Here is a 26,350-nt window from a genome sequence, read left to right on the forward strand (position 1 = left end):
TCAGCTTCATGCTTTCCTAGTAACAGAGCACATATTTCTATAAAACAATTGACATGAAATGTTTCTTGTTAAGCTATTTTATAATAAACTATATATGGGCTCCTTGGTTGCTTTCTCCATTTCCTTGCTTTCCAGCACGTTTGGTATTTTGTGCAGTGCAGATGGAGCACTTGGTTGTGGTTAAAGATGGTTTTTGAAAGTCAGCCCAAGAAGGATACCATATAGGAGCAGAATGTATTTTATTTATTGTGGACTGGGTCACAGATGAGTCACAGAGAACAAAAGATTGCAAGCCATTGAGTTAACTGTTATCAACAAAACATAGAGAAACAAAGTGTGATAATTTCCAAGTAAGTTGAAAACTGTTTAGGTCAGCTTCAGAAAGGAAGAATGAAATTTGATTGTCATGGACCTGAAGATGGTCCAAACACTGTTTTCCATTTACTGCCAAACCAGTATTGGCTACAAAAAAAGTCTTAATACCTGACCTTGAGGGATGTCTTTAAAAGACATTCTGGATGCAAGGCCTATAATATAAACCCTTGAGTATTGGGACAGTTCTAGCCAGCTACCAAACACTTTTGGTAAATTCCTAGCTGAAATACATCTATTTCTAAACAAAGATTAAGAAATTCTATACCACACACAGAGAGCACCTAGAACCTTTTTTCTATGGCACAATAGTGTATTTTCCATCAACCTTTGTAGATCAGTCTACAGGGTGGTATGAAGGTAAGAAATCCAGATTTCAGCCATGGCCAGCTGTGCCAAAGGAAGACTTTAGCAGTCCCTGGCCAACAAGAAGTTACCAACTCTACACTTCAAGAAATAGTTTGATGGAACAGTCCTCTTAGTGGGCAACGGCGTCCGCAAATCCTCACTTCCATCGCCTCAATGGTTTTTATATAGCTATCTACCAAGTCAGGGAACTGTGGCAATTCAATTTTTGGTTTTCTTTGTAGTTAGCTTCCCCAAGAGATTCTTAAGTAGGCACTGTTACCAGAAGAAATACTTGCCAAAGCCAGCTGACCAAGCATCTCTTCAGTTTTGTCAAGCCAGGCTAGCTCAAAGCCACTGCCAGCCTGTAAAACTTATAGTAAGCTAAACTGGTTGACTGCTCAGAGCTGAGCAGTGCCAGACTTAACTTTCAACATAGCATTAGTAACAACTATTGGAAAGGGTACTATCATAAGCAGCCCTGGTCATTCCCAAATCCCACTTGGCAATTAGAAGGTAAACACTGAGGAGAAAGACATCAGTAAGAAGTATCTTCTGCATGGAAAACCTGCAAAATAAAACCTGCATAAGATGGGATTGACATACATATGGGGTTTGGGGAATAATATTTCAAAAGAAGCAATCATGGAGTACTTTTCAGTCAGTCCTTTAGAAGGAAAGATGATTCAGAGATGTAGCTTGCTAGCTCAAAACAAGAGCTCAGTTCCTTGAAGGCATAGCCCTCGGTGCTTAGTTCAACAAGTGTCTCAGGTAAAGACAGCACCTGTTACCTTAAACCACTTGACATATGATTTGTTTCAGTGATTTGATGCTCCTGCAATCATGACTCTGTCACAAGATCAAGGCATTTTGACATGGAAAAATATGAGCTTCAGTTACTTCTCCTAGGCTCTGAACCAGGCTTCCGCACCTTAAGGTGACAGGAATTACAGCCTATGTTCCGAAGAACAAGTTATCCTGCTAAACAGGTACTGTTTAGAAAGTGAAAATCTCCCATCTGCACTAATGGTTACCACTGGAATGAACAACCTTTAGTGTAAATCATCTCTAGGTAGTCATTTACAAGATACAGGAGATAATACTTTGAGTGTAGAACATTCCTGGAGGATGAAAATATTGTGAAAGATATGGTGGAACACGAAATCCTATTGCTGTTGAAATGGCTGACAAGACACTCATATACTTCAAGAGGGTCCTTATCTCCTTATTCTGCAACCTGTTATGGAAGACTGGCTGTAGGCAAGGCAGGTTGAAACCTACGCAGTTGCTCTGATTAATTACAGTTCAGACAGAATTTAATCACAAACCTACCAGATTGCCTTGTTATATTTTTGCTACTTTCACCTATACAGCTCAATATCCAGAAGTAGGTTAATATTAAACTAATAGATTTTTATTCCCATTTTACTCAAGCTATTATCTGTTCAGATAATCAATTTAAAAATTATTTTTTTCTTTAAAAAAAATACCAAAAAATGCCCGAAGCACTACATTGCCTTTCCCACTTTCTTCCAACTTAATGACATCTCCTCAAAGGTCACAGGATGATGGGTTGTAATTCAATAAACAAGAGGAAGTTGTTCTGGTACCTACATGTACCTGAGTGCTCCTGCTAAAAGCTTCAACTTGATGATGACTTGATGTTGTTTTGTTTTTTTTTTCCTCCTTTAAATTACGTTACCCATTTATTTTTGCTTTGTAACTACAAGAGACCTTTCACAGAAGCCAGTTCTTTCATGTATTTTACTTCCTTGCAAAATACAATCCACAGCAAAATATATCTGAAAATTAGAAGAAAACCAGCATGTTTTCTTCTAATCCCTTTCAACTACCATAGTAATTCAATGATGCTGTAAAGTAGGTCTGAAATTTTCAGACAGAAAACATCAGTTAGTTGGAGCACATCCCCATCAGATACCTCAATACTTTTGCAATATAAAGACTTAATAGGGATTCTGAGGTGCTGTTTATTTATTTAAGTTCATAGGAACCATCATACCAGAAGACAGAGTAAATGCTCCAATCTAAGATACAGATCTTTTACTAACCACCTCTCTGGAAACCATGACCACAAGGTTATTATCATTAGCCAGCAGGACAGTGATCTCATTTCAGCTACTGACCTTGTTCTATCAGCATCAGTGATGACTTACAGATGGGAAAGCATATAAAACATTAATATGTAAACGCTGTGAAGTGCTTTCTAAGATGTGAAGTGCCCCCTAATTTACAAGGTATTATTTTATAAATACTGTATTATAAGTGTTATAAAGGTATTTTACAAGCAGTTATTAATGCCTTTGCTGCAGGCTGAATCTGTAAGAAGTTGCTGAGCAACCAGCTGTTATGGAGCACTATTTGGGACAGATTAAACTAACTTTTGTAACACATCTTGCCAATATTTTATTTCGGAGAAGCGACAAGCTGTTGGTCTCAACAGCTGTAGTGCTGATGGTCCTACAGCCAGCTAAGTTAGTAAATACAGAAGTTTTCAGACTTGGAGAAGGAAGGGGGTGGTAAAAGGAGTACAGCTATTAAGTACTTGATTATACTCTCTCTCCTCTTGGAGTATCATAAGCTGTGCCATTGGATGGAGATGGATACAAGGGCATTTGAAAGTCTTATGTATTATTTACACTTTCATAACTTCCTTGCTCGGTTGTTGTTGCTGTACAAGAGGAATAACTGGAAGTGCCATTCAGCATGAAGTGGCTCAGCTCTACCTCCAGCACAGGCTTCTTGACACACAACACTTACTTTTCTGCAATGCTTCACGCAGTACTCTTTAAGCAGAGAAAATTTCAACAGCAGATTAGTAACATTAAAAGACAAGCTTCATGTGCCTGTCAACAATGCACAGCAGAGCTGTTGCTCAATTTGGACTGTAACAGTTGCCATGTAAAAAATACTCTGTTTTCTTTACAAAATAAGATCCATCAGCTGAAGCAATTAAGAAACCATGAGTCTAAGTATTATGATAATTTTCCACGCTTGGTTGATTTCAAATGTTAATGGCTTTAAAAAGAGGAGAGTAAAAACCCAAGTTTACTGAGGTCTGAAAACAAACTGTGTAATCCCAGCACATTGCTCTGGCAGCACTGCTAAATCTGGTCTCAATACCACAGTGTCAACATCCATCAGGTGCAACTGCCACACACTGCTTCAGTCATTCTGTGGCTTTCTGTGGAAGTATGTGCAGATCTTCCTCATGGAAGATGGAGTGGTTACAGCCTAGAAAAAAAAACAACAACACAACAAACAAACCACAAAACCAATAAGAAACGTTTCTTGGTTAACAGTTCTCATGCTGCAGGAGTCTTAAAGTCTCCCCTCCATCATCGCTCCGGTTTGTTTAGCTTACCGAGTAAGATAGCAAATGAAAGGTTCTTTATAGTAATCTGTTTGTCTCACAGATAAGAGGCTTACCACCCACAGGAAACACTGGCTAAAAGCTGGGGTTGCCTTACTGCTGTAGGAAATACACCCTGGCTGCAGCTCCAGCTTCCCTACTGCAGATTACAGGGCTGCAGATCCCTGAGATGTAACAGATCAGTGAGCGCTGCTGCTACTCCAGGCACCTTGGCAAGCCTCGGGCACAGCACAGGCCATGAGCACAAAGTTTGAACTAGAGCACAATGGGCAGGACAGATGATTGCTGAACAGTAATCTCTCTCCAGGGCAAATCTTTACATTTTGTGTTTAAACCCGTACTATAAGTACCTGTAGGTTTACTATAACCAAGTTTTCTTGGCACAACAATAACATGAAGAGTTCAACTGCTACACATAACCTAAGGAGTGGTGGCTTCCCCACCTCACATCTGGTAGAAATGCTGGAAGAGGTGAAATCAGTTAAGATGTGAGATACTTCACTAAAATAAGCCTTAAACTCGGCAACAACGTCTAGCATCAGATGTTCAATTGAGAGCACAACTAAAATGTGACAACTGAAAATTTACCTGACATTTACTGAAATAAGACTTAGTCAAAGAAACTGTTGGACGTTGAGTCCAGTTTCAGAGAAAAGTTTGGTTTGTTTTTAAAAAATGTAATTATCATTTTTCAGTATGCGTGCTAAATCCTCAAGCCCTCACACCAACTTTTTTAGCTGCTTTATAAGCTTAACTTCCAGATCCTAATATGAGCTCAGTGCCAGGCTTCTTGTACATCAAAAGTAGGATTATGTAGGTCAAATCCTGTCCTCTGTCTCTTTTGCAATTTCTTTGTTTTCTGATAGTTTTTGGTAGAATGAACCGAAGGAATTATTTAGTCCAGAGTTTTAAGATAAGTAACAAATTCTTTTGCTACCTGGGCTAGAATAAAATTTAGCTCTTTCTTCCAATGCTAACATGTCTTTCCAGTAACGTAAATAGGCAGATGTGACTGTGAACTCATAAACAACAGATCTGCCAGGAAAGGTGCTGTCATTACTGTGCTTCTTAGAGAAGAGCTGCATTACAGATGACAGCTACATCCTTCAAACATCCAGCTGGGGACTATGAGGATTTTTGAGCTCCTGTGTGCTCTAAGTTCCTTTCAAAGGATGGACAACACCATCCTAAGAATTCTCTTCCTGCACAGAGGGGATTAGTAGATAACAGCATTAATGTATCTAGCTTATTAGGCCAGAAATCATCTCTTTTGTCTGTAATCAGATAATTCTTTGAATGCCTGGGTGGAAGAGAGCTAACCATGCGCAGAAAGGGGAGTGTCTTTCATTACCACTGTCCCTGACTGTCCCACTTACATTTTTCGGTGAGGTGGCCACTGCTGCAGCATCCTGTCGTTTTGCACTGGGACTGCAAGATGACGGGGGGCTGCCAGTTTTGCCAGTCCGTAGCTTCTCTCCCAGAGCAGACAGCCAGTTTTTTCGTTCAGGTGAACTATTCTCCTTGTCTACCACATCCGTGCCTTTTCCACATGGAGATTGGAAAGGAAGAGGGGAAGTTTGAACACCGGATGGATTAATACGGCTTCCAGAAAGAGAAGGCTCTTTTGGGCTGTGGCTAGAGCCTTCTTGCTCATTATCCAGGTCAGCCAGACTTGGAGAGCCTTCATCACAAGCTTTCTGCTCTGCAGCCAAGTGACACAAGTTTAGCTTGGACTTTTTAGCCACACGGTCCAGTTCAGTCACACAGCTACAGGCCTGCAGACACTTCTGTCTCACATCGCCTTCCTTGCTGCAGTCGAGCCTCCTCTTGGCACGCTTTTCAACCTGTGAGTGTGGTGCTTTAGGAGTGCTAGATGTTTCCAGGAGACCTTGTGTGACTTCTGCCAGGGCTTTTCTAGGAGAAAGAGCCTTTTTCCCCACTTCTGGAGGAGAAGAGGATGGAGTCCTGGTAACCCAGTGTTTAATGGACATTTTGGAGGAAGTCACAGGTTTGGGAGAAGCGCATGGGCTGGCTCCAGTCCGCTTTGCTGGTGTGCAGGCTGCAGCAATTTGGGTTTTGAGGGAGACTGTTGGAGTGTTTGTAGAAAGAGGAAGGTCTCCAGAATTACTGGGAGCACAGGCAGCTGGACGTGGTGAGGAAACACACGGATTGCCCACTGTGACAGCCTTGGCAGGAGTATTCTGTAGGCTGACTGGTGATCCTGGTAGAGGAGAAATAAGTAGTCTAATGAGGAACATAGAACAGCAGATGAAAGGCAGACCTTTCATAAATGCCCCTTCCAGGCAGGGGATGGATTCAGCACTCACCCTGCTTCTCAGACATACTCTGCTGAACTACAGATTGCATAGATGCTTCTTATTTCAGTTAAACTGATACAAATTCTATTTAAAATCCTTTATCATATGGCTAAGTATAATACAGTACAGTGGTTTAATGTCTGACTTTTATTCATATTCCTTCTAAAACTAGAATCCTTACTTAAGCTATAGCTGAGGGACTGATGGATAGGCAAAACAGATCTTGAATTTTCTAAGTTTATCTAGCCTTGCTGGCAGCTTTGCAATGGCTTGGTCCAGACAGATCTGTTTTGGGAAGCTGTCTGAGAACAAGGTTGGGCCCCTACCTGCAGCTGGTCACCCGTACAGTCGTTAATGGCGCCATGACAGAGTTGAGGAACAAAGGTACTGTAAGAAGGTCCCAAGGCTAATTATAATACCACAGAAACTTTATGCTACAATACCTTCACAAATGAATAATGCTGATAGTCATGTGTTAATAGTTGCATATTTTTAAGATAAAAAAAATGCGAGAATGGGAAAGGACATCCTCCTCTCGTCCTTTTCAGAGAGAACTTTCTGCAGTGCTGTATTAGCATGAAGTTGGTAAATTTTTACCACACCCAGGGAAATGAGAGAAGTTCTTCACCTCCTGAACAAGAACTTCAGTTCCAAAGAAAATAAAATCTGTCACTGTAGTTGTTATTTTTTTTAAATAAATGATCCCCAGACAAATATGTCACAATGGCATTTGAGCTCACTAGTCAAGATGTAAAAATCCCATGCTCCTTTTTTTTCCTGAATCCCCAGCTTAAGTTTCTGAACGCCCAGCTTATTAAAATGGTAGTCATAGGTACGTTTACACTCAGGACCTCATGAGGATTTCAGTAGTGACAGTGGGAATAATATATAGAAAAGATCTCAATCTGCAACATTGGAGATTTTTTTTTTTTTATGGCACCCTCCAGAGACCACATTCACAGGTCCCTTAGATGCCTGCTTTCTCATTCATCTAACTTGAGGTGATCCAATTAAGTAGGATAGCACATGAGTTACCCCAGGCATTTCCACTACCAAGCACAAGAGCTCTAAATGTTTTCTGTATTCCAGAGGTTTAATCTGAACTCTTAATTCTCAACATTAGCTGCTGTACTGTAAAGCACTTCATTAGGACAATGAGAAGTCTACTGTGAATAACCTGCCATTTTCTTCAGGTCTCTAGGCTGTCTGACAAATAACATGTCAAGTGATCACCTACACAACTCTTTGATTACATACCCTAATAAACCTCTTTTGATCTTTCCTTTTACTGCTTTATCTAGCCCTTTAAAATTCAAGTACTGGTGCACCATACCAGGACCCCATATTAATGGATCCCACTACAAATCACCTTAAAACATAAACAGAATTAAAGGCTTTCCTGATAAAGTGTGCTACCTCATAATAATTTACATCAGCATGGACTAGGAGAAAGTGACTGCCAAGATTGGTTCTCTTAATCTTTACTTTAATGAGCACTTACAAAACAATAATATTTAAGCTGGGGAATTTGTTGTATTTAAAAATTTAAGCTACTAGAAGAGAAGAAGTAAGCTCAGCAGTTCTCAATCCATAATGACCACCTACAAATTCATATGGCAGATATAAATGTAGCATGACTACCTAGGTATGAGTATTCTCAGTCTCAAGCCAATCTGAGAGTTATACTGTGGAGACAGCAGATAAGCAAAAAACAAAAACAAAACAAAACAAACAAACAAACAAACAAAAAAAAAAAAACTGTCCTGAGAGTCAGATGGGAAGCAAACTAGCTACATCCCCAAAACCTGAGATAAAGAAAATCAACACGAGTTTTTTTGTTTTTTTTTTACTAAAACTGCATGCATTATTCAGGCTTCTACTCAGTTCCAGGCTGTTTCCATTCATGCTGCTGCTCCACAGAGTGTTGCATGCTTGTGCATACTTTAAATACCTGCAATCAATTTGCATAACACCAATGCAGGTATTTGAGATGTTTTCTACCTTCTCTGCTACAAATGCTCTAAAGTGGTATTACAAACCTCCAGATTTAAGACTCACAGTTTTTTCAGGTACAGGCCCACTCCACAAGTTTGGTTTCACAAAAGCAAAGAGAAAGTAGTGCAACTTAGGGAAGCCACAAAAACAGTTTCCAAAGAAAAGGAAATTGCTTGCTACACTTCATGATATAGGTCAACAGTTAATACACAACCTCAGCCTCACAACTTGTTCCACATAAATAGGTAGAGAACTACCTAGATCTCATCCCAGCAAGTCTGAAATAGTACTTAGTTGCCAGTGCCGAATCAATCTCTGCAGATAACTCCTATATTCCAACAGCACGTGCTTTGTGCTCAAGAGCCAAGGTCAGCAGGAAGCCTGCTGTTGTGCTTGCAGTGTCTGTGTACTTCCTTTTCCCTCCTGTGTTGCTTTAATGCAGTAAGAACAATGAGAAATAAGCTATTTTTCCAGTAAAATTGCCAAAGCTGACTTGTAAAATTTTAGTGTACAAATTAGTTCAGGTTTTAGGCTTATACACTAGACTCATGCTTACTTCTATAAAATACACGAAGTGTATTTTTCAGCCCTCTCTGTGTGCATGTACACACAAGCCATTTACCAACTACAGAGCAGACCTGGCACTCTCCCTACTATTGTCCTGCAAACTTCCTGCAAGACTTACTCACTGGCAAAAGGTTAGATGTAACGTTATCCCATTAGTGGGATTTGGAGACCTTCAGCCTTTATTTACGTTAGCCAAGGTGAAATTCATTTGCAAAGTGGCTAGGAAAGATAGGTGGAACACAGGAAGTCACACCAACAGCTGCTAAAAAGCTATTTTATTCTTAGTTCCAGAGCTACGCTACAGTGAAGCTCATCCTATTTCACTCAGGGGAGGGGGTTGTTATTCTCCTTTCACCCACTCTGCTGTAACAAAATGCATATTTTACACAAGTCAAAGCAGTGCTATGACCCAGGGCTCCTTTCTTTTTGTTCTAGGTACTGTCCAGTGAGTAGCTTCTCCTCCAGAGAGGAACAGCAATTCACAATCAAGGCTACATTAGAAACATTCAACTGATTTTTCCTGATAATTCTTCAGATGTACATATTATGATCATTTAGACCAACCTTAGGCATTCTTAAGTGTGATATAGGCCAGATCTGCTTGCTAGATTTGAAAGCATGTTGCAAGGTTTGTCTGATCACCTAGGCTTTGTAGACAGGTATTGCATTTGAATTGATGAATGCTATTGATTAATTTTGGAACAATTTGATCACATTGTGATTGTCTACATGCATTCTTGAAGTCCTTTGACTAAGTGCCATTTGTCTGTACAGACAGTCAGTCCCACTGCACAAAGCTAAAGAAAGATGTAATATTAATATCAGCAAAGACGACTGACCAGAGTTCAACTGCTGGGCAGAAGGAAACAATTCAGAGTTTCCAGGCTGTGCCATCAGCCCTTTACTTGGTAAAATAGGAACTGGAAAAAGTGTATGATCTCACTGCTCTCTGTTATTATTTGACATGAAAAAAAAATGTGACTTGCTACAGCTAATAACCAAACCCTCTTTAGCTGGAGATGTACGAAAGCAGCTCTGAAGCAAGTGATTCTGGGTTCCAGCTCTGCCAGCTGAAGAAGTCCAGGCATCTCCTTTGGCCGTTCACTTATCAAACCCTGCTGATGCCCACTGAAGACCTGGCTGCCTGACAAGCTATATTAATAAATATTTACTTTGCAGGCTGGTCATGCAAACTTCATCATACTGTAAGCTACTGCAGCCAGCTCATCTTGGTGGCAGTAGAAGTATTTACACGTAGAAGTGTCTGGCTGGCTATATGAACTATTGGCTAACAAAGAAAGAAAGAAAGAAAGAAAGAAAGAAAGAAAGAAAGAAAGAAAAGGGAAGAGTAAGACAAGCCAAGGGCTTTTGTTGGTGAACAGCCAAATTTCAGAAGCCCTGCTGAAGAGCAAGATATCACAGGGGCCTTACCTGCTCCACGTTGTTCTGTTTTCTTCTGTGTGGCCCAGCCCACCAAGTTGGTTTTACTGGACGCTGACTTCTCCTCCTCAGGACAGTGTTGTAGGCGCCAAATTCTCACAGTGTTGTCATCAGAGCACGTGGCAATCTGCAATATAAGTGCGTTTGTTGCAATCCCTGGGGCACTGCAACATGACCTAGGACAGCTACACCCAACACACCAAGCCAGTATGAATGCAGGGTGAAATCTGGTTGGCAAGGGGACAAGATTTACCCATAAAGCAAATGAAACAACTCAACTCTATTTCATTATTGTACCATTGACAAATGTTTGCTTTAAAGGGGAAGGCTGCCTCTCAGGCATAAAGCCTTCAATTCTTTTTGCTAGAGAAATCCCAGCCACCAGTAACCCTTGGCCTTGCACAGCTCTGTAACAGAACAGCCTGCTCAGGAAGGGCCAGTGCATAATTTGCTATTTCCACCACTCAGTAGCCAAAAGCAGACATGCTGCTTCTTGCCTCTGCATCTAGGTCTGTCTCTGTCATTCAGGACCTTTTCTGCTGGGGGACAGACATTCGCAGCACACTGAGAAGGTGACACTGGAAGGCTGTTGCACCAGCCTTAAGTGCTATCTCTGCAGACTCAGATGTCTGGCAGAGAAACCAATTCTGCTAGAAACATTCACCTAGATTCCTGCTGTGGCTCTGTATGTTCCAAAATGATCTGCAGAAGTTATTTCAAATGAGCAGCAGCACCTACCTAAGCCACGCTTTTATGGCTTTCTTTGGACAGGTTATCTGGTGACCCACCTGGGAATCCCTAGCAAGAAGGAAATGCTGTGGCCAAAGTTTATAGTAATGTGGACGGGAAAGTGTCTATACTGTGACCTGTGACACCAATATTGCAACCCCAGAAAGCATCTTGGCCTCTCAAATCACTTCAACCAGCTTACTGATCTTTCTTAGCATCACGTTTTCACTTCTCTCCATGCTTCAGTCTGTAAAGCAGGTAACTACTTTTCAATTGTGTTGGTATAGATTTTAAAAGGCTGCATTGCTCTGCATTTCCAAATCATAACGATCAGGATGGTGGGCCATGCAGACCAGAGATTTTATCCAAAATACAAATTCACATATTCTTCTGCATCTTATACAGCTAGAATAATTCTCTGTGTCTGTCTGCAAGACTCCCACTCTCCTATACTGTAAAGTTTTTCTGAACACCTGGTGCTGCAGTGAAAGCTAAGTAAAGTGGCTGACTTGCATACCTATGGGATGCAAGAAACTCTATTATTAGGATACTATCTAGGATTTTTCAGAGTTACTTCTCATTTTGAGCTAGGCTAGTCACTTAAACCAGCTTCCTCTGTTAATTCCCTTCCTTCTAGTGATACTTGGGGCATAATAACTGACATAAACATCAACTGCAGGTTTTTGCATCTACACACAAATATTTGTCAAAAACCAGCTCAGATCTTGAAAAAAGTCACAATGAAAGAGTCCATGCGTTTTTTAGAGGGCATTCAAAATTTCTTACCACTCTGTACAAGACTGACAGATGTATCAGTGGTCAGACACGTAAGTATGGAGCCACAAAGCAAGCTTTTGGCTTTTGAAAGCCCTGATGACATGGTTTCACAATTTTGTCACTCACAAGTAGTGTACCAACCTCTCATTATGAGAAGTCTTTGTTCATTTGCAATTTGCTAGGTCTTATCAAATAGCCCAAATTATTAAAAAAAAAAAATAAAATAAATCTGATACTTGTACTCATGCAACAAGCTTGGTTTACTGCCCACCCCCTCCTCCCGAATGAACATTTTTAGAAATTATTAACTAAGAACTTCCTTCCAAATCAACAAATATTGCCGCAATTTTGAAAAGCAAATATTGTCACATTACATCTATTGTTTCATAGGGAAGACAATTTTTCAGAAAACAAACCTTAGTGAAATCTGAAGGACACCAAGCAATGGAAGTAACCTCTTGAGAGTGACCAACAAGTATCCTTGGAGGCAGGCTGGGTTCAGAAACCTGTAAATTCCATAGGAAAATAAGTATAAAATCACAAGACCCACAGCCTAATATACACCACTGAGAAGGGCCTCCACAGCCCACCTGTGAAACATGCAAATACTTTGTCTTACCCATATCAGACAGGTAAGTTAAATGCTTCCTGCCTGTAATCATAGTCCATTGCAGCTGAGAGGTGAACCCAGACCTAAATCCCTGTTCCTTACTTCCAAGACTTCTTTTTGGCACTGGCTGCCTGAGGAGTTGTTGCCTGTTCAGTGGACCACGTAGAGTAAGACCAGAGTTTACTTCACCACCTCGTGGACTAAACAGAGATGTCTTAATGCTCTTCCTTCCCCACAGAGCATCCCCACATCACGTACTGTTGGCAATCTCTTCTGAGAGACATGGACTGACAGAGCTCTGAGAATCAGTTTGTATTTCATCTCTAGAGCTGAAGTAGCTGGCCAGCACTGAGAGGTACAGACTTGCCTGGAAACACTTGCTTAACTCCTGCTGCACGTGGGATTTCTACCAGAGCTGTCAACCCAACACACCACACGAGCGTTTTACTACGTTAAGAAACTATCTGTTCTAGGTAAGATGCTTAAAAGTTTGGGAAGCACATTGAGAATAGGTAAATACGTTCTGCTGCTATTCTGCAAATGTCCCTACCACAAAAGGTTTAACAAAAAAAAAAAAACAACACACCACCAGAAGTTCAATAGATGAATCTTCACTGGCTTTAGAACTGGTATTTGCGTGGCTGCCAAATGTCTGAACCTCTTCCAGCCAAACAACTGGACCACAAAGCCTCTTAAGAGTTCACAAAAGTGCTCCCTATAGCACAAATACCCATTAAACTCAAACCCTGTTTCTCTTTAACCATTCATAAATCTTTCTAATTTTTATTATTAATCCATATTATTATTACTCTTCAATCACAGCTCATGTGATAGATACAGCCGAAGTTAGCATTAGGTGGCCCAAGAAAGAAAACACACAAACATGCACACACAGATTACATCCAAGCTTTGCATGCTTTCAGCAGACAATCCATTCCAGATCTATGAGTCACCATTATTGACGTGATATTATAAGGGGGATTTATAAGGAGGATTTGCATACATGACTAAGTGAATGAACTGATCCTTTACTGTGTGGGAAAAGGAGTAGATGTTACATACAGATTTCAAAGAAAGATGCAAAACATCTGGGAAGGCTTCTGACTTACGCAGAAAGTTTTTGGTCTTGTTTTTATTATTTTTTCCCTTGTGGATCACCTCCTATAGCACCCTGTAGAATTGTAATTGAATATCCAGCTTCTGAATCTTGTAACTTGTTGTGATATTGTGAGAAAAATCAGGTTCTTCATAACAGGCCATATTTTCTCCCCGACATAGCAGAGGCAATCACTGACTAAATATCCACTAAATGCCTTGTTCAGATTATTCCTTCTCTGCCAAAATAAGCAATATCATGGAAACTAAATGCCTATTTAGGGAATAATCAACAGAGGTGCAGACAACACCTTCATTTACTGATAGAAGTCTTGCAATGCACACATAACAGACTGAGTAGTCACTAGTAGTCACTGACTGCTGAAAGGAAAGCAGAGGAAGAGAATAACTCTTGCTGGACCAAACTGGTTTTACACTGCAGTGGTGTAAATTAAACCAATTACACCCAATTTACATTACTGTGTACTAAAGTAGGATAGGATGCATTCATTAGAATATGAACAAGGAGGAGGCCAACCTACACCACCCATACTTGGGTGCTAGAAAAAAAATGCGTTAGCAAGAGTTTTGTATTTCCTTATTTCCCTGAATGCTGATGTATTTAGAGTCCAGAAACCCTCATTTTTAGCCCTGCTTCCTAAGGAAGGGTGGCTTCTGCAGCAAGGGGACCCATCTGTCTACTTCAACCTTTGGCTGAAATTGTTCAGCAGGTCCACACCCAAAGGAGGGCAGAGATCTTGGAACAGCTTCATGCTGATGAGATGGATCATGCAGCCAGTGTTCCCATGGAGCAAGGCAGGCAGAACTGCAGCCCTGTCCATTGCATTTGGCAGAAGACAGTTGGCCAGCCTGTGCATTTTAAGTCAAGATTAGCCACAGCCCATGCTGCTTTTTGCCTGATTTGACAGGATATCGTTGGGGAAGTCAGAGCTATTGTGGAAAGGTTAAGAAACAGAGAAACCTAGGAAGTGAGACTTTATTACTCTACTCATTGAACAGCTGTTGCATCCATTATCAGCATAAAATGGTGTGTATAGTTTTATGCTTAATGATACAAAAGCACATACATTCCAATACTGGGAAAGACAGACCAAAGGGTAGCTTAATATAGTTATATTGAAGGATAATGGAGCCATAGAAGTGTATATCTATGAAGTGTATTGTTTATTACCAGGGAGGTAGCTCAGCTAGATACCATTTCTGCAGACAGAAACTTCTCTGCTCTCTGGCTTTTATGATCTTAGGGTTGTTTGAGTCAGTTCATTAACTGACAGATTAATAATTTAAAAAAAACAACCCAACACAATAAAGTGAATGTTCATTGTCTGAAAGTGATGTTATACACGGAAGCAGACTGAAACAGCACTCTTGTCAGCAATACCTTCTAGCCACAGTATTTCCTGGGAACTGCTGACCCAAGCACAGCTTGGCATTGCTTCCAAAGTTCCTCAAAGAAATAATCTAGGTGGACAATGTCTTGTTCCGTCTTTTATTCCTTGATAAGGTCTTGGTCTGCCTTTTATTCCTCTCTAGATATGGAAAGAGCACACTTCATTAAGTTCTTTCCAACATTACCTGGTAACTGTTCACGAAATATCTAAGTATATATTTTCACAGTACTCTAAGTCCTCATCCCATTAAAAGATACACACGTTTCAATGTCAGTAAAGTCTTCCAACATTTAAGACAAATTAAGAAGCCTCTGCATATGACAGATCTGAGAAAGAGACCAAGTTTTGCTGAAGGTTCCTCTTTCTAACATGCCTATGGGAATAAAAGAAAAGTGATTACCCGATTACTTATTTGATAAGTATGTAATATGATCTGTCACCCACATGTGACAGCAATAGAAGCCTCCTGTATGCAAATAGCTTTTAAATATATTTGCATAAACATGGAGATGTTATGACATCCTTGAATGCTCTTGACCCAGTTCCAGCCACTTTTCCACAAAAAAGCCAAAACACATGAATGCAGGATGCACAGCCCAATTTTCCACAGGTATTTTTGCTGAACTTGCAAAGAACTAAGGAAGGCTAAAATTACACTCCTTGACATGGAACTGGCCATACTACTGCACTCCTGCTACTTCTGAGTAAGCAACCTAGCTACTTACAAGAAGTGTTCTCACAATCAAAGGGACTACATGCTCAAACCACAAAAGGGTAACCCTCTTCTCTCACCTTTCTATTTTACTTTCAAATTCATTGTGAACAGGGCAAACAATTCAATAGTCCCTAAAATTACCCAGAACCCGAAGTGAGCAGTCACCTGCAGCTTCTGTCTACTCTACTTGAGATAGGAAGTCTACTCTATTCCTGTACAGCTGTAAACTATGGAGAACAGAACTTGAAGCACGCCTTATTCTGAGGTCCCTGCTATTAACTTTGTGACATTTGCATTTCCTACACGTCAGCACAAGATGCCAAGTGACTAAGCCTCTCAGCTGTCAGACAGTGCTTTGGAATTTTGCTGAAGGCTCTGGCTGAGCCCTCGCTGTAATACAAAGGCTTTAACTACTGCAAATTAAGTATGAGAAAAAGCTAAATCTGCAGCAAGAGCTAGAAAAGGGGGGTGGGGAAGTGTGCCCTTTAAAACAATTGTTTTTGTGTGTGTGCGTTTTTTTTTTTCCCCCCTAATATGCTCCATTGCTAAATATGAACCAAGAACTGTCTACTTGTCACAGTTGTCTAAATCAACAGGATCGAAAGAGGACTGTAATGCCCATTAAAACCAGATTACAATCGGCAACTTGCAATAAGCAGCAGTGATGAGAGATGTATTGATGGCAGGAGGTTAGCTCTGCTTCACATTAGCTACATCTAGCCTGGACAGCAACATGCTCTGGGCACAACATGCCAGGAGCTAACCCCATGCTGCTTTAAGTAGGAGTGGGAGGCAGGGAGTGTCCTACATGAACATGAAAAGCAAATGAAACAAAAGAGCAGAGCACTTCTGGGCAGCCAGCCTGGGCAGGCCCGCTCCCTTGGGTTTCTCCCAAGCGTCTCACCTTCCAGATGTACGCGTTGCAGTCACTCGAGCCGCTCACCAGGAACTGGTCATCTGGGCTAGTACTAGATTTGATGTAAAAGCTGGAGTTCTGGTGTCCGCTGAAAACCGCCACTGTGAGAAAAAACAGTGAAAGTAAAAACACCGCTCAGCGCACAGCTGTGGGGTTGGTTGCATAAGCAGGGCTGATCTTACAGGCTTTTCCTGCCCAGCCACGTATCCTCTAGAGAAAGTGGTTGTACTGCTCCCTTGCTCTAGGGCTCCGAGCTCCAGCCGGCAGGTAGCAGGAAGCATCATTCAACAGCAGCCCTCATAGCTCCTGATATGAAGCAGGTTTACCTGAACGGCTCTCTACACAGCATTAGAAAGCAGTGGCAGGTTTATTAAAGCTTTGGCCTGGTTACAATACAAGCAGAGCCAAGACATCATGCAGGCTACCCCAATGCTCTGGTTATGGCTCCTCACCCCCTCTTCCCAGTGCCACAGCCACCAGTCCCACTACATTAACAAGGACAGTCGCACAAAATGCTTCCGTTGAAGCAACCAGAGCATTTGCTACTCCTTTCTCTGGCTGCCAGCATCTCCGTTTCGTCAGCAAAACGTCCGCCGTGTCAGCTACACTCGTCAGACATCTATATTTAACGTCCCCGTAATGCTTCACCTCAAGGCCCCAAATAGCTGCTGCTCTTCCTATTGCGAGCACCGGAAGAGCCAAGGGCCAGCACAGGAGCTGAACGTGGATGTGGAGCACCCCAGCCTCGTTATCAGGGTGGAAAGGGCAAGTTTCCTGATTTAGCACCACGTGGGGCTGGCACACCCTCGCCCGGCCCTGGCGCTCAGAAGTGGTGACACTGTGAACGTTGCAGGATCCACAAGAGCGCAGCAAGAAAATGGCAGTCAGCAGTCAGAGGGTTTTCAGACTCTTTCCCATCGTGTTTTTGGCAAAGAAGGTGACCCACAGACCAGAGGACATGTGGTTGCCTCTGGCTTTCTTTGAAACGTGGTGAGACCCCACAAGACGCTTTGATTTTAACCTGCGGCTCCTTCTGCGCAGTGGTTACAGGCAAATCCTATTACAGAAGGATTTCCTCACGGCTCCCTTCCAGCTAACGCCGTCCTGATATTAGATCGGAGCTGCTGCCGTCTGGATAAAGACCAGCGAGGCTGGAGGCCCTGCGTCCCCGCTGGCACCTCACGCCAACCACAGGCCCGTGCTGCCCTCTGCGGGAGGCACGGCACACCATTCCCTGGCCAATTCCCCAAAAGCCACACACATTTTTCAGCTGGCTGGATGAATCAAGATTTCTCTCGAGGTTTTATCTGCTACACACAAGTCAACGGAAGGCAACAGCTATATGCAGAGGCAGGTGATGGGGTGTCCTGGGCTTTGTCCCATTCTTGCAGGGGGACGGAGCAGTGGGAGAATTTCCACAGCTCAGTGGTGACACCCAGGGTTAAAATCAACTACTGACCTATTAATATTTAATCCTTGCACTACTTCTCAGCTTTGGAAGCGTTCCCACCCAACAGACTGCCTTGCTGAAGAGCATACAGAAGGACACATTGTTCATTTAGTTTCAATTAACTGGAAGACTAAGAAAAGGCAATGGAAACTAAATCATATGTCTGTCTGGAATGCATCTAACAAGATTTGCCACTTTCTAAGAAGCGGCCATTGGCCTATGACAAAGAAGCTTAATGCACTAGAGTCTGTGACCCATATTGTCAACAAAAAGGTCACAGATGCAGAGCTGAAGGAATCTAAAAAGTTGAGAAAGCAAATGACAGAAAAAAAGAAGCATCAATATGCTGGGGATATTTTCTCCCAGAAACTGCTGCAGAAGCTAAATTTAACAGACACCTTAAAATACCTGAGTACAACATAATAGGTGATCACTTTACATGGATTCAGACCTTAAAAGTTGAAAGATCAGAGACTGACCGTAAGCAGAAGATTCAAGATTGCTTCAGGTGGGCAGCAGGTGGACACTAACCATTCCTCGCAAGATAACCAGAGTCAATATGCAAACTACTCTTGGTGTCAGTCTAGTTGAAGCAGCATCTGCACTTACATGTTTTTGTGCTACTATCTTTATTTATGATGGTTTAAAACTAAATATGAAGTCCTTGTAATATTAGTATATAAAAGTATAATATTCAACGGGTGTCTTCTTTCCCAGGTACTTTCAGACATAAGAGAATCAAATAGATTTTCTGTGCCTTCAAGCTTAAGTCACAGTGCACGAGGTAGAAACCTGTCTTCCTATGCTCTGTAACATCTAGCTAACACTGCCAGATGTCAGTCCATAACATGCTCCTTGTCTCTGGACTGCCCCACAAAACTGCTACACCAGGATTCCAGCAAGTGCTGTGAGCACCGAGGGCTAGGTGTGAGCTTTTTGCATCTATAGCACCACATCACCTGTAGCTTGAAGAGTTGTTTTTATTGTTGAATAAGAACAATTTTGAAGCAGAAGTCTGCATCCATGTAACACTATAGCAAGCCAGCCAGCTGTTTGATTTTAGTAGATGCCTGCTCTCATGGATGACCTCAGAAAGCTTACTGTACACAGCATTACTTTTTACAGGTTATTACCACAGATATCACTCTTACCTGGAGTGGTCTTTAAACTTGTCATATTGAACATGTAGATACTGTCGTCAGTGCAGTTAGCAAAGAGATTAGCACCAGTGGAATCCAAAACTAGACTAGAATATCCTAAAGACAAGAAGAATTTAGAGAATTTATTTGTAAGAAGTAACTCCAAAAAATGGTTTGGACAGCAGGCATTCTCAAAGAAATTACAAGAGAGGGAAATTTGGAAAGGATGTTATTATGCAAGATAGATTATCATTGGAAGATTTACTTGTTTGACAGGGCACTTGCTGTAGAAATAAAGCATCTAGAACAATATCTACATTTTCTCATGAGTATTCAGGGCATTATTGAGAGAGAATTCCCATCTTCAGAGCAGGCAAGCAATTTATCTGATAGCTTCAAATGGATAGCAGGAACACCCAATTGTAGAAACAAAAGTTGAAAGTGAATAGAAGTCCTCATGCTTTGGTAGCTTAAGCCATCCTTTGATATGCTAGTGATTTAGCTTCAAGGAAGAGCTCTTCCTGCACACAAGTTATTTTATAACCAGCTCCTCAAAGATGTCCCTCATCCTTGGGACTTATACTGACCATTACGTGTACTAACACATCAGGACAGTTGACAAGTCATCAGCAATTACTGTGTTGCATCAGAGCATCATAAGGTGCTAAGTATAGAGCAACATGAACAAAAACACTTATTTTTGATAAGAAACAGCCTCAATTATTGCTTGACTAAGGTTATGATGTTAAAAAACAGCCCTTTCTGTTGTCTTTGAAAGATACAATGCAAATAGAGTTCAATCTAGTTTCAACTCATGCATCAAAAGTGCTAGCTAAATTCCACCTACAGAGCTCTATTATTCCCTCATCTCCAGTTCCGAGAACACACTGCTGAAGCTCATGCAAATTTGTATCATTGGTGCAATGATACAAAAGTGGAGCACTTTCAGTTGTCAACTTGAAAATTTAGTATTGGTGATCAAAATATCCTGCTGAACTCAGTCTTAACAATATTTGTCTAAAAATAAAAGAGATAGCATTGTCAGTACTTCTTAAAATCACCTTGCAAATTTAGTAAATACCTTATCCAATAACTTACCCAGTTTGCGAGTACTGGTGCCGGGGTAGCAGAAAGACTTGAAAGGCACCGGATCCTGACGGTAAGCAGCATAGTTCTTGCGCAAGTCCCAAACTTTGATCACGCTGAAATATAGAAGCACAAACATCTCTAACTTGTCAACAGTCAAAAACTTCTTTTGCAATGCAGATAGAGCCTTCTATAAGCACAGGAAGACAGGTTGCTTATTGAGGAGTGCCCAGCAATAAGTAGAACAGCAGAGCAAAAACAGAGCAGAGATGTGCTGAAAGCAAAGCAATCATTCTGCCGGGTATGGATGAGGAAGCAGCATTGTCTTGTGTAACTAACACAACCTACAACATGAGCTCACAAGTAAGTTTCCTCAACTAATAAAAGGAAAGTACAAGGATGCCTTTATACTCCTGACAGTTATGATTTTAAAAATCAAGTCTTTTAAGGTTTTTCTTTCTCTTCAGGATCAAGCCTCTTGTTGAGCCATAGGCAAGAGAGCATTATCTGTCTCAGAAAGGCTCTGGAGAATACGCCTCCACACGGTGCCTCCTAAAGAAGCAAGACCTGAGAATGTAATCTCCATGATAATCAGTGAGACATTTTGCTTGCGCTCCAAGATGCTGCAACAAATCTGGCAGCTAGAAGAATGCATTCTTTATAACTCAAGGCAACATTTTCTCAAATGCCCACACATATCCAGGCACTGACCACCCACTCACATCCCAAAACAGCTCCCTGTCTAACAATAGTCTGTTTACTTGTGGTCCTATAGGTCCATGAGGATCAGACAGAGATAAGAACTGTTCTCATTCTGCCCCATAGCTAAAACACTAAAATGAACATTTACCACATATAAACAATTTGTCCCAGTGCTGCAATCTTGGGTAAGGAAGAAAAGCAGCATTCAGCTCTGGCAATGTAAGCTGGCAGCAAGCTCAGCTGACTATAACTAAAGGTAATTGTAGCTTTGTGGGCCACTGTGTGATCTTAGGGAAAAAAAGAAATCTTCCAACCTTTTTGTGCCACTAAGAGCACACAGAATAGCATGGAAAAGCAAGTATCCTCCTTCCTTACCCATCAACAGCTCCTGCAGAGATAAGAGTATGTTCATCCTGAAGCAGCACCACAGTTACACTCTGTTGGAAATCCTTAAAAGAAAAAATAAAAAGGAATTTTGTTTGCTACCAAGGTTAGCAAAAATCTTGCTGCTTTCAAGGCTAAGTGAACATTATTGAGGGCACCTCCTCTTAGCCAGACAATCTCATTCCTCTTGGCCATAGGCCAGCCTGAGTTTTGCTCTAAAACTAGCTTGAGCATCTTGGGCTCTCTCCTAACAGAATTAGCTTTGTGCTTTCTAGCAAGCTGGTCCCAACAGGCAGGAAAACCTGGAATACCAGATGCCGTTTCAGACAACAATCCTGTCAACACTCCCCCACCCCATCAGTGAAATTGCCAGTGAGTTCTAAGTATTTGGACAGTAGTTTAGGATTGCACCTTTCAGGTCAGAGGTAAGATAACTGTCTTCATCAATGAAGACTTAATAGATTAAATAAGACCAGTTCTTAGTCTGGTGAGGCAGTCATTTCTGTAGTCAGACTTAAGGGGGGGAAACAAAAAAAAAATAGAACTCTACCTATTCCCTCCCCCCCCCCAAAAAAAAAAAATGCTGGCCACTCCTTTCCTCTCTAGAAAAAGAAGTAATTTCACACAGTATTCACACAAAGATGGTTTTGATGGCACGTGGGTTGTTAGACAGATAAACAACATCTAAATTTAGCTATATCAAGTGACCATGACACAAAAACCTTCTAAGATACTTTGGAGCATTTACCAAAAACAAGCCAAATACTTCTCACCATTCAGAAGGACTTAGGGGCATTGTTTGATGAGAAGCTCAACACAAGCCAGCAATGTGTGCTTATGGGTCTGGTGGGAGGTGTCCCTGCCCATGGCAAGGGGGGGTTGGAATTAGGTGATCTTTAAGGTCCCTTCAAACCCAAACCATTCTGTGATTGTTTAGGAAGTCTACTATGTATAACCTTGTTCCCAGAACAGAGGCCCCCATTTCACTTGTCCACCAGATACCTACCACCAGGGGAGCAAGACCTCTTAGGTTTTGCCTCTTCTTCTTGAGCTTGGAAGGAGTCTGCTTATCAACCACATTGTGTGCTCCACTGATTTGATTCACCTGTCTATAAAATCCATCTGAAAGAAATCAAAGACACTTCAGTTAGTTTCTATGTCTACACACTCTTGCCACCACTTCAATTAAACAAGCAGGACCTGGGAATAAATCCTAAAAAGTGGCTGAGACTAGCCTTTAAAATCAGTAATATATCCAAAGGCAGTAACTGTTAGTTACATACAATACTAATGAAAACATAGTAGGAAACAGGAGCATATACTGCAAAAAAATGCAGAGGTCAATGTAGCACAGGCACTGAAGCCAACACTGGCCCGGGAAGGCTGCCCTCAGAAATCATTACCCCGCAGTCTGTTCTTCAGCAGGCCTCCTGACCTTGAATGTTTAGCTGACTTCATCCTGAGCAAAACTGCACTTACAGGACCACTTCCAGTGCTTTCTAATTTATTTCCTGATTTTCTATTTAGCCTTTTGCCCTTTAGTTCTCACTTTATGAAAATTATACTGCTTTACTATTATAAAATTACTTCTCTCCTTTTCCCCTCACTATACCTTCCACTCCAGTCAGGTGCAGCCTCCCTTTTCCCCCTGTCACCAGGCTCAAGAGCTAGGGAACCTGAGACAGACACAACAGTGAGATGTTCTGGCAGCACATGCCAGGAAACTGCTAATGACAGAGCAGCGAGCTGAGGAAAAGTATAAAGGTGTGACCCTGCAGGGAAGAAGAAGCTCTAAGAAGCAAGAAGAGAGGAGCAGAATCAGCTCAGCCTGCATTTAGGTGTTCCCACAATATATTCAGTTGCTCCTCAAACTCACAAGGTCCTCTGCTCTGCTCTTTCTGCCATCCTTCCTACTCTGGCAGGAGACTTCCCAGCTTTGTTTCATCCCTCTAGATGGCTCTGGCCAAATCCCTCTCAGCCAGCCCATTTTAGTGCTGATGTATTCTGATTATATGTACACAAGGATATGTTCTGTACCCTCTTATCTCTTTACTGAGGCATAGGGTGTTATCAGGACAGTGCATAGATCAAGCTGCAAATCTGAGACAGAGTGGAACATATTAGACACAGAAGAAATACTTATTCCATCCTTTTAGTGTACTAAAGCAGTCCCCTATTATCCGATAATCTTCTCCCTCTTACTGACGTGTTGCCTACATTATAATTAAATGTAATTATTGAACTAGCATTTTCAATAACTGTTTAGCACACGATACCGAGCTTTTCTGATACATATCTAAAGTTCAGTTACCTTTCTTGCTGCATCTGGTATCCCAAACCATGATGTTTCCATCTCTGCCTCCAGTACAGAAGACAGCTGAGAGAGAAATAGAGAGCTATTAGCTTCCAAATGTGATTATTTAACAACTTGAATGCCGTCTATGTGCCCCTAGCCCTAGAAATAGGGAAACTCAGGTCATTCGTCTGCTGTGCTTTTTGATTAGTTTCCTTACTCTTCATGAAGTTTCCTTACTACTATTCTAGAAAAAAAAAAAAAAAAAAAAAACAAAAACTGCTTCTGAAGAATATTTCCATGCTTATGTATGTAAGTAAGGACCAAGTGACTTCAATATCATGTCTTGACATCACATCTAACTTGTCCAAGATCAGAAAAGGGCAGACAGCATCAGACCACCGTGAGGTTCCAAAAAGTTGCTTTTGCTTCACTGGCTAAGTCACTGTTCATCCTGCCCATGCTATTTGTCACTGTCAGGTTCCAAAACCCCTTTTTAGCCCCATAAGTATAGATGTACTAGGGGGAAAGAAGAAGAAAAAAATACAGCGAGGAATATCAACATTTACCTTTCTCAAATCTAGAGAAAGCGACTGACTTGAGGCTACACTGGTGACCTTTGCATATGCCAAGAAGCTCCCCAGCTCTCACATCCCACACCTTGGCTGTCTGGTCTCCTGAAGCAGTGACCTTCAGAGGAAAGAATAAAAAACTTTAGTCATTTTCTGCACGCAGTTGCCAAAGCATTAAGAATAAAGGTAGATGGAAAAAGACTTCTTACAATCCTGTGTTCTCCTGGTACCCAGGCAAGGTCAAATACAGCATTTGAGTGAGCCTGCCATTCTAACAAGAGAACAAAAGCCAAGATTAGTTCAGTACATTGCAGCATGATGACATTTTGCAGACGGATAAAGAACATCAGACATCGAAATCAGAAATCTCATTATTTGTCAGCAGCTTGCCCTAGGTGTAAAAAAACAACACAGAACAATTCACCTACACGTGCTTTTCGAAGAGCACACTCACACAGCTGCTTTGTAAACAGGATTCAGCAATGTATACAAAAGGATACAAGTAATGCCCACATTTGTGTTTAATCAACTTTCAAAAAGTTTGTTTGGATTCCAGCAAATCATATACTTGTCACATCAAATGAAGATCACATTCTGTTACGGGACTTACCTCTAAAGATCACTTTGCTGGTGGTTTGAGCTTCGGTATCATACAGTCTAACAAATCCTTCTTCATTTGCAACTGCCAGTATATGCTCGAAGTTCGGTGCTGAAAAGAAGTTGAAGTTTATTTGTCTATTATTTGGCTGACTCAAAATTACTCCCCTTCCTTTGTGATGGGAGTACAAGCACCTCAAACAGGGCACATGACCCAAAGGACAACTGTAAGGATAAATAGCATTTACAGAACAATTTAGAACTTAAAAATGCAGGAATATTGCCACACATTTCTTTCTGGATGTTCCATTCAAGAACTCTTCAAGTGGGAAATCAAGTGGCAAGGAGCAACTTCTATAGTAATAGATCTTTCACCAGTTATGATAGCTCCATTCCTCCATCTTTATGGCCTGTCCTCCACAACATCCAGTATGTTCCTTGGATGTGGGTTGGAAAAGCAGCAAGCTGCCTTAGAGAAAGGCATGAGAACTAGAGTAGTACACACGGAGGATCTAAAGATCATTGTCCTAAAGGTCTAGGAGCTTCCACATGTGCCAGTGGCGTACGTCCACCTCTTTGATTTGTACTTACTATTCTCCATCCTGTTACATCTCTTATATATTTTGAACAAAGCCTTATTAGTCAAATATTGCATCACAAGGATGTACCTTGAAACAGACAAAGCCAAAACACAAAAGCCATTGGAATAAGTGCTTTTTGGTCATTTCTGTAAGGAAACGTTTCTGCTCGCACAAAGAGGAGCACTGTGGTGCAGTACACATAGGATGCAGGTGCAAACACAGTTTCGCCCTCACAGAAACACACAACTCCAACGCCAAGCCTTGGAGCAGTACCGATAAGCACGGCATGCGGCAGGTCCCACAGCCGAGAGCGGCCTCCCAGGAGGGAGCTGTACCTGCAGAGAAGCGGCAGCCGAAGGGCGGGACCGGCATGCCCGTTTCCCCGTAGGAGAGGTGGTCATCCTCCCGGCGGCACGCGTAGCTGTCGAGGAGATGCTGGAGGGGAAGCGCCGAGGGCTGACCTGCAAACGAGACGGGCGGCCCCGTGACCACGCGGGGCACGGAGAACGCGGGTCAGGGGAGCCCCGAGAGGGGCACGACCCCGGGTCGGGGGGTTCGGGGTGCGGGGTCCCGGCGGTACTCACGGGGCGGCACGGCGGAGGTGGCGGCGGCGCGGCGGAGCAGCGCCCGGCACAGCATGGCCAAGACGCGCCCAAGCGCGCGGCCTCCCGCCAAGCAGCGCCGACTCCCGCCACCAAGCGCCGCGCCAAAACCTCCTCCGCCCCGCTCATTGGGCAGCGGCCGCGCGGGCGGGAACGCCCCTCCGCGCGGCGATTGGGCGGCGCGGGCCACACCCACCCGCCTCCCATTCATTAGGGAGGGGGGGAGGTGGCGGGAGAGGGAGGCCGGGCGCGCATGCGCGCT

The 26,350-nt window shown here is 42.2% G+C and overlaps 1 protein-coding gene across 1 annotated transcript; it reads right to left on the reverse strand.

Annotated features, from left to right (window-relative positions):
- Nucleotides 1-26,131, reverse strand: DTL (denticleless E3 ubiquitin protein ligase homolog). Its single transcript, XM_082755750.1, has 15 exons — nucleotides 26,071-26,131; nucleotides 25,822-25,947; nucleotides 24,919-25,017; nucleotides 24,518-24,579; nucleotides 24,306-24,426; nucleotides 23,755-23,820; nucleotides 22,450-22,565; nucleotides 21,435-21,508; nucleotides 20,370-20,473; nucleotides 19,284-19,388; nucleotides 16,671-16,783; nucleotides 12,351-12,440; nucleotides 10,420-10,555; nucleotides 5,485-6,329; nucleotides 1-3,969 (listed from the first exon to the last, which is right to left on the reverse strand). Exons 1-15 carry the CDS (start codon nucleotides 26,123-26,125, stop codon nucleotides 3,901-3,903), a joined length of 2,181 nt encoding a protein of 726 aa, XP_082611876.1. The 5' UTR covers nucleotides 26,126-26,131; the 3' UTR covers nucleotides 1-3,900.
- Nucleotides 26,132-26,350: the final 219 nt, after the last annotated feature.

This window comes from Aythya marila (genome assembly GCF_965140915.1).
Source record: "Aythya marila genome assembly, chromosome: 3".
Lineage (NCBI taxonomy): Eukaryota > Metazoa > Chordata > Aves > Anseriformes > Anatidae > Aythya > Aythya marila.

Coding starts and splice junctions, on each gene's coding strand:
- DTL (XM_082755750.1), bottom strand. CDS start 26,125: ATGCTGTGCCGGGCGCTGCTCCGCCGCGCCGCCGCCACCTCCGCCGTG. Junction 25,018..25,821: donor CGGCTGCCGCTTCTCTGCAG/GTACAGCTCCCT, acceptor ACTTCTTTTCAG/CACCGAACTTCGAGCATATA. Junction 19,389..20,369: donor CACCAGTACTCGCAAACTGG/GTAAGTTATTGG, acceptor TCTTGTCTTTAG/GATATTCTAGTCTAGTTTTG.